The sequence below is a fragment of the Pipistrellus hanaki genome, assembly GCF_964339955.1.
Source record: "Pipistrellus hanaki genome assembly, chromosome: 6".
In the NCBI taxonomy this organism is placed as follows: domain Eukaryota; kingdom Metazoa; phylum Chordata; class Mammalia; order Chiroptera; family Vespertilionidae; genus Pipistrellus; species Pipistrellus hanaki.
The window spans coordinates 33161728-33170606 of record NC_140508.1 but is presented as its reverse complement, the minus strand read 5'-3'; the positions used below and the strand labels follow the sequence as shown (position 1 = coordinate 33170606).

Below are 8879 nucleotides of genomic sequence, written 5' to 3'. Positions count from 1 at the left end.
ATAAAAGCAGGGAATGTCTTTATTTAAAAACACACACACACACACACACACACACACACACACACACACAATAAAATAAAAAACCATCAGGTAAAACAACGGTCACATTGCACTCCTCCCCGTACTCCTCCTCCCTCCAGGCCGCAGCCCTGCTTCCCAGGGTCCTCGCTGCCCAGGGTCCAGCCTTGCTGGGTTGGGGGTGGGGCACCCGCTTTCAGAAGCTTGGTGTAGCCCCTCCCCCATCGTCTCTCTCTGCCTCTCAGGAGGTCATGGGTCAGGAGGGATGATGGGAAGGGGTGGGTGGAGCACAATGTCCCTCCATGCTGGGCATCAGGGAGCCCGAGATTCCACCATTAGCTGCGTCTTCCAGAAGCTCCTCAGAGGACAGTGGGGAAGGACATGGGGCAGGGGTCATCTCTCAAGCCCCGGCCCCTGTAGGCGGTGTTGGTTGTCTCTCTTGTTACTACTGTTGGGCATTAGATCAGGAAGTGGCCCCGGCACTTTTGCCACCCGCGGGCGTCTCCCTCTCATCCCTCGGCCAGGCGCATGAGGTAGGTGCTATTGATCATAATCGCCGTTTTGTGGATGAGGAAACACAGGCACAAAAAAAATCTAGTGACATCCCCAAGGTTGCACAGCTTGCAAGGCCCGCTCGCCCTCTCGGCTGCTGCCCTTCGAACACCCTCGAGCTGCCTCCCGCTGGGTGCTCCAAGCCAGTTCTCTCCCAGGTGTGCGGGAAGGACGCCCTGGAACGGTGGGATTGCAAGCACGGTGACTCAGAGCCGGGGGAGGGCCGTGCTCTGCATTTCCAGGCTCCCTGGGAGGGAGGCCTGTGGAATGAGCCACCTTAAGGAGGGGAGCTTGTGTTGATGGTCCAAGTCCTCAGGCTCCGCCTCAGACAGCCCCCCCCAACACTTTCCCAGTGACCTTGGGCCCTTGCCTTGACTCCCCGGGCTCCCAGGTGTCCGTTGGCCTAGGCGGGGCACTGCAGGCTGCAGAAGTCCGCCGAGGAGAAGAGCCGCCACACGTTGACCAGCGGGAACATGAGCAGAGCTCCCAGCAGCGAGCCCAGCTGCACCGCCGCCCCACACCACAAGAGGGCGCTGCGGCTACGGTCGCGCAGGATCACGCCCAGCATCACCTTGACATAGCTCAGGCAGCCAATGAAAAGCACCCACGAGGCCACCTGCAGGGACAGGGTGGGAGAGATGCAGAGTGCAGGGGGCTTTGGGGCGAATCCTAGAGGCCAAAGGTATAAGATGACCTACGGTAATAGGGATAAGGTAACCCCGTGATTTGACCCCTCCCCAAGGGCAAAGGAGAGCCCAGCGGTTATTCCCTCCCTCATGATCAAGTCCAGGGCCTGTGGCAGAAAGCCACTGCGGACAAAGACAAGGTGGGAAGGGTGTGGCTTTCCGAGGAGAGCCTGAGCCATTACCTTGGACCGCCTACCTTGCCTTCCCAAGTCTCCTTTCCTAAATGAGAAGCAACCCCCTCCCCACCATCACACCACCCCCCCCCCCCCGCCACCTGGGGCTCCCCAAGGGAGCAACCAGAGACTGCTCAATAGAAAGGGCTGTACCCCGTGTCCCCCAGGCCTGTCCCCCGTGTCCCCCAGGCCTGTCCCCCGTGTCCCTCAGGCCTGGCCCGGCGAGGGCCACCTGTGGGAGCAGATACTTACGATGGCGACTTCTCCGCCCCAGTGGCCCTGCAGGAGGGGGCAGGGGCTCATCACCGCCATAGCCATGTTGTAGGCCCCAAAGCCGGTCCCAAGGACGGAGAGGACCCCCAGGAAGAGCAGAGACCTAGGGCAGAGCGGGAGAGGTGAACGGAGTCCTGACAAGCCTGACCTCGGCCTCGCCAAATGTGAGAGCCACGGGGGATGGTCAGCAGCTCCGGGGTTAGAGGTTAGATTAAGGTGACCAGATCGCCCCGCTTTTGGCGGGACAGTCCTGATGTCTAACAGTCCTGGGTCCCGTGGTGTTTTTAAAAAAGTCCCAATTTTTGGAAAGAAGATTTTCTTTTTCCAAAAATAGGGACTTTTTTAAAAACGCCGTGGAAACTTTAGATCCACGTGGAAACTTCCAGGCCACCGGGCTCCCATGGGTCAGTGAGGCTCCTGAGGGACAAGGCTGGCCTAAGCCACCCTGGGCATCCCGCAGGAGAAGCAGAATGCCTCTGGCGCTACTCGGACCTGGTTCTAGTCACAGTGCCACCGTGTGAGCTGGGAGGTTGGGCCCGGAGCCTCCGTGTCCTCACCTGGGAAATGAGCCCGGGGGGCCTGTGGGAGCAGAGCCTGCAGGATCTGGTCTGGCCATGAGCCCTACTGCTGCCATTTCCCTTCCCCTCCCCCCCCAACACCCCAGCCTTAGACAGGAAGCTGGCCAGAGAGCGGTGGCTCTGAGCAGGCACTGGCCCTGGCCCTGCAGGGGCGGTGTGTGACCTCGGGAACCCTCTCTTCTGGCCTCGGCTGTCCGTCTGTAACCGAGGTTTGCAGGGTCTGGAAACCCAGGGACCAGCATGAATGCCTTCCATTCAGAGTCCAGGTCTGACTTTGAGGACACTGCCCTCCCCGCACTGGAAGTCTGTCCTCCTAGCCCCGTGGTCAGCAAACTGCAGCCCTAAGGAGCCAGCGGGGCTGGAGGCAGGAGGGCAGGGCTGGACTCCTGCCTTTCTCTGAGCCTCAGGGTTCCGTGCGTCAGTGGGAACCTCACTTCCTGCCCGGCTGCTGCTTCTCAGGGGCCGATGGCCGTGATGGCGGGCACATCGGACCCGCCACGCTCTGCGCTTTACAGAATCAGCTCCTCTCCCGCTCCCGGCCACCCTCGGAGGCAGACCCGTGATTATCCCCATTTGTCCGATAGGAATCCCCGAGGCACAGAGGGGTGGGGCGACTTGTCCAATATCACACAGCTAGGAAGCAGCAGAGCTGGGATTTGAACCCAAGCCATCTGGCTCCAGAAACCATCGCATTAACTGCTGCACACACCGCTGATGGCTGGGGTCTGGAATTCTGGCTTTTTGAGATGAGGTGCGCCCCCACCCAGAGCTCCCCGGGGCCAGCGGGCGGCAGACCTGCTAGGCAGGAACATGGAGAGGAAGCAGGCCAGCGGGTTGGCCATGGAGCTGAGGGCGGCGGATAGGTGATAGGCCACCGGCCCGTAGGACAGGCAGGAGTAGGTCTGCACGGAGGGCAGCACGCCGTTGGTGAGCGCGTTCACGAAGGCCACCAGGCCGTAGACGAAGAGCAGGCGGGCCGGGTAGCGGGCGGCCGCCTTCTCCTCCGCGGGCTCCGGGCCCCCGCCGCCGTCCGCCGGGCCGGCGGGGCCCCGGTCCTCCTCCAGGGGCCGGATGGAGTAGAGGGTGACCTGGGAGGTGAGCAGGTCTTCGGTGGAGGTCTTCCAGCGCCTGGGGGGCCGCTGGAGCAGGGAGAAGGCGAGGAGGGAGCCGGCCATCATGACGGAGAGCAGCAGGAAGAAGACCAGGGGCGAGAAGTGGGCGGGGCGGTAGCGGCTTTCCAGGTGGACACCGGTGGGCGGGGCCCCGGCGAGGCCGGGCGCAGGAGTGCTGGCATGTCCCTGGGGAAGACAGAGCGAGGGTCATCGGGTCCCTGGGTGACGCTGGGACACGGGGGAAATCACTCATAATGGTAACACGGCTGAAACCGGTTTGGCTCAGTGGATAGAGCGTCGCTCTGCGGACTGAAAGGTCCCAGGTTCGATTCCGGTCAGGGGCATGCACCTTGGTTGGGGGAAAACATCTTCAGTGGGGGGTGTGCAGGAGGCAGCTGATCGATGTTTCTCTCTCATCAATGTTTCTAGCTCTCTCTCTCTCTCTCCCTTTCTCTCTGTAAGAAATCAATAAAATATATTTTTAAAAAATAATGGTAACACGCAACAGATTTGATGCATTATTATTAATTAGTGTGTGATGAATAATGTACCCGTGACAACTGAGGTCACGATAATACATGCTCATATGGACCGACGGCTGACTGGGCACCACACTTCTCATGCGACAGCTGGTGTGTACCTCCCGGCAGCCCCGTCGTGCGGGGGGGGGGGACTGTTTCCCGGATTTATAAGGGACAGAGGTGTCAGAACAGATTCGTCTTACCCGAGGGTCCCGGGAGTATGTGGCAAAGCCAGTCCACTTGGTTCTTTCAAACTCAGCTCTGCCTCTTCCTACTCTACAGCCCTCCAAGGCCGGCAACTACATGCATGTTCAGAGGAGGGCGGGCTGGGGACCAGCCAGTGGGAGAGCAGCCTCATCGGACTCACTCTGAGGTGATGTGGCCTGGTGTGGCCAGATAGATCTCTTTTCAAGAGCTACCTGCCTGGCCGGTGTGGCTCAGTGGTTGAGCATTGACCTGTGAACCACGAGGTCACAGTTGGATTCCAGGTCAGGGCACATGACCGGGCTGTGGGCTCCATTCCCAGAGTGGGGCAGGCAGGAAGCAACTGATCAACGATTCTCTCACATCATTGATATTTCTATTTCTCTCTCCCTCTCTCTCTTGCTCTCTGAAACCAATAAAATAATTTTTTTTTTATTATTTCTTTAAAGAGCTACCAGCCCTAGCTGGTTTGGCTCAGTGGAAAGAGCGTCAGCCTGCGGACTGAAGGGTCCTGGGTTCAGTTCCGGTCAAGAGCACATGCCTGGGTTGTGGGCTCGATCCCAGTGGAATACATGATGATTCTCTTTCACCATTGATGTTTCTATCTCTCTCCCTCTGCCTCCCTCTCTGAAATCAATATATATATATATATATATATATATATATATATATATATATATATATATATATATATATAAAAAGAGCTATTCTTAGAAAATTCCCCAGGTGGATAAAGGGTGAGGTAGCCCAGGGAAAGAGCAAAGAAAGGGTGTTGCTACTTCTAATTTTGGCTTTTTAACTGGATTGCTTATTGAGCGTCTGAACAAAACCTTTGCTGGTTAAATGAGACCCTGAACTCTCTTTGGTTCCAAAAGAGAAAGGACAAAAAAGAGAAAGGACACTTGCATCCCCAACCTGAATAGCCAGTGGGTTGGCCACAGCTGGTGCAGACCCTGAATCCGGAGCGGGCGGGCACCGGGGCCGTTCTGTGCGGGAGGGCAGCCGGTTCCGGGGAAGCTGGGGGGAGCCCAGGAGGAGGGCGGATGCCTTAGCATGGGTTTATACCGAGGGAGGGTTGGGCCCCGGAGTGCCACGGGCCTGGTCGGTCCTTGTGGGCCCTTGCTCAGGTCTCCCTAGGTGACTGAGGGTCTTTGTGGGGTGGCCAGAAGAAAATGCCCTACAGGGATACAGGGATGGCCTGTAGGGATATCCACTACATTTGGCTGTCTGAACACGTGTACATAAAGGCTGGTTTCCCCAAAAAGTCTGTTCAGACTCTATGGATCTCAAAGAAAAAACTCAAATTAACGTGGGAACCCACACCTCCGAGGCTAACAGGCCCAGGAAAGTCAGACCCCCGTTGATGCTGAGATGGCTGTGATGAGGACCCTCTGGTGCTTCTAAATTCAACGTTGGTGCACCACCCCGTTAGGAAACGCTGGCTGTAAAACTAGGCAGAACGAATGGAAGACTTATCTAATGGGTCTCTTGAAGCTTCAAAAAGAGGATTTAGATGAAGGGATCCACCTGCGATGCTGGTTAGGCGTCAACCCAGATCCATGAGGTATTAAAAATAGCTGTCCCGCCGAAGCCGGTTTGGCTCAGTGGATAGAGCGTCGGCTTGCGGACTGAAGGGTCCCAGGTTCGATTCCGGTCAAGGGCATGTACCTTGGTTGCGGGCACATTCCCAGCAGGGGTGTGCAAGAGGCAGCTGATCGATGATTCTCTCTCATCGATGTTTCTAACTCTATATCCCCCTCTCTTCCTCTCTGTAAAAAAATCAATAAAATATATATTTAAAAACAAAACCAAAAAACTCCCCACTGTCCTTGTTTTAAAAGGGGGAAGATCATGTGGCACTTGCCTTGTCAACGGCAGATGTAAATTGTAAATGTCACTGAAAAGAATGGGGTCCAGCTGTGCTTTTATAAACGAGTGTGCCTAGTTAGGTGTGTTGTAAATGTGAAGTAATTTTCTACCTCCGGACATTGCTGACATTCATATAAAGGCAAGGGCTAAAATTCTCACGAAATGGAAACCAACTCAAATGCTTCTCAGGTTCGCATGATCTCAGATTGATCCTTAGTTCATAAAACTTAGTTAAAGTCCATTGGTTTGAGTGGAACACGTAATTTTCTTTAGTTGTTGATTTTAAACATAATATTTATACAGGGTGTCCCCCCAAAATGTACGCCCTTTATCAGCTGGCAGCTCAATTTTGAAAGTGAAATGCATTTTGATAAACACTGACTTTAGAATTATTCAGAGTGTGTGCATACATTTTTTTTTTGGGAGGGGGGTACCCTGTATTTTACCTGGGTTTACAAAAATAAATTCATGTTAATAATTGAATTGTCTATGAAATATTATACATTTCTAAAATAAAGTGTCTTCATAAACTTAAGCTAAAGAATGCCAATTGCTTACTTCTTAGTTTCCATTAGAAGCTGCTAAGGGTTAAATCTCAGGGTGTGTGGGAATACACCCGCAGCGTTCCAGAGGCTCCCTGGGGCACCCCGGAGGTTGGTTTGTCTGTTAAATGGCTGCGGGGAGCGTTGTGCAATGGACAAGGAACAACCCCTGGGGCAACTGTGGATAAACAATGCTGCTGAATTAACCAGCCGGGCCCTGGGAAACCCGGCACAGCCTGGTTCTCTAAGGCTCCCTACCAGCGGGTGTTTAACTCAGGAGCGAATGGTCCCTGCGCTCAGAGCCTCATCTGATTGGTCTGGCTGCGCCCCCCCCCCCCACCCCCGTGTTTTAGTACCTCTCCCAGGTCAAGGGCCTGGGGCCACCCAGCATTTCGGAAATCCGAGCCCGCCTGCCCGCCCGCCCGCCTTGCCGTGACCGTGTGCGGAGCGCCCCGCTGCGGGGTCGGTACCTGTGGGAGGTCAACCGTCCTCAGGGTGCTGGGGCTGGAGGCGTTGTAAGGTGTGTCGGTGACATTGACGCAGGTGGTGAGGCCCGAGCCCTGGGCGAGAGCCACCAGGGCGGGCAGGAGGCCGCTGAGCCCCTCGCCCACAAAGTAGGTGGTGAGGTAGTGGGAGGACAGCCGGCTCATGAAGGGCAGGAAGGTGACGGAGGAGGTGCAGTCCACCAGGGCCAGGAAGAAGGTGAGCACCATGAAGGTGATGCTGTGGCGGCCGCCCCGCACCCAGGAGGTGACGTTCCAGAGGAAGGCGAAGAGGGCGCAGGCGACGGTGCCCACGCCCAGCACGGCGAAGATGACGGGCACCTCGGACACGTGGCCCGGCCGGAAGTGGTGGAGCAGCGTGAAGAGGAGGGGCCCGATGTTGGCCAGCTGGATGGTCACCGTGAGGTAGGAGGGCAGGTTCCAGCCCTCGGGCAGCTCCGCCACCAGCAGGGGCAGCTCGACCCAGATCCCGTTGATGGCCACCCAGGAGCCCATCCCGAAGGTGCAGACGAGCAGGTGTGTCAGGAGGGCCATGGTGATACCCGTCCTGGGTCAGAGGTCGCCACCTCCCAGACCAGCCGGCAGCAGGGCCTACGGAAGCAGAAGACCAGGTGAGCAACGTCAGGTTCACCGTCTAGCTCAGGGTGGGAACGTCCTGCCCACAGGCGGCTCGAGGCCGGAGAAAGCATTGGGTCTGGCCCTGCCGAGGCCTTAGGGGGGAGCTAATGAAATGTCTGACCACATGGAGCAGGCTGATTTGTGAGTTGACAATTTTGTAGAATGACGTTGTATGTATCCAAATGGCCCTTGGCAAAAAAAAAAAAAAAAGGTTCCCATCACTGGTAGCAAAAGACTGGGCTTTGGGCTCCCAGTTTTCTCATATCTTTCCCTTCACCGACAAGTGCGCTGTGCGTGTGTGTGTGTGTGTGTGTGTGTGTGTGTGTGTGTTAAGCACGAAACATGAGCAAATTCCTTTATAACTAACCTTCCAGGAGGAAAGACTTTTTAACTAGGACTTGTAAAGCCTGAGATCACCAAAGAAAAGTTTGATACATTCAACTGCGTAAATATCAAAACAGAAAAGCAAACAAACAAACAAAATAAACACAACAGAAGCCGTGGCCAGGTGGCTCAGTTGGCCGGACTGTCATCTCACACGCCACACACCGCACACCGAAAGGTCGCGGTTCGGTTCCCCGTCAGGGCACATGCTTGGCTTGCAGGTTCGATCCCTGGTCAGGGAGCTCTTTCTCTCTCTACAGTCAGTAAACACATGCCCTCCGGTTAGGAGTCAGACAACCATAAAGTACTGCCTGGGAAAAATGCACCAGCAAGACCAAGAGACAGGTGACACCCTGGGAGGGAAGTATCTGCTCTGTAAATCACAGACAAAAAGGCTCGTCTTCCTAGAAAATTAAGAACAAAAAGACCCAATAGCGAGCTGGGGAAAGGGTATGAAAAGTTCAGAGGAAAAAGTACAAGTAAGTCTTACACATATGAAAAGAGGATCACCCTCCTTCACGGGAAATGTCACTGAACAATGACGCCAACCTGCCGTTTCTCACCATGAGGTTGTCCCGAAGGGTGCCTGCCCTGGACAAAACCAGGCAAGCATGAGGTTACTGCTTCCCGCGGCCTTGCTGGTAAGAGCAAAATACAGAAAATGACCCACCTGCCTGTCAGTAAGGGAGGGCTGAGAACAGGAATGCCGGAGTCTGACGCTCCACACCGGAGGAAGGAATGAGGAACTCAGGAGCCCTCCCGGGCTGACAGACAGGCCTCCAGGTGATGTCGATAAGGGAACAAAACTGAGCTAGGTAGACCGTGTGCTGCCTTCTGGATCCAGGA

General features: G+C 55.7%; 1 protein-coding gene across 1 annotated transcript; it reads right to left on the bottom strand.

The window, feature by feature from the left end:
- Window positions 1–973: 973 nt before the first annotated feature.
- Window positions 974–7565, bottom strand: SLC52A3 (solute carrier family 52 member 3; the record flags this gene model as incomplete). The annotated part of the gene is made up of 4 exons (XM_084887924.1): window positions 974–1186; window positions 1682–1805; window positions 3076–3578; window positions 6999–7565. 4 exons carry the CDS (start codon window positions 7563–7565, stop codon window positions 974–976), a joined length of 1407 nt encoding a protein of 468 aa, XP_084744050.1.
- Between the last annotated feature and the right edge of the window lie 1314 nt (window positions 7566–8879).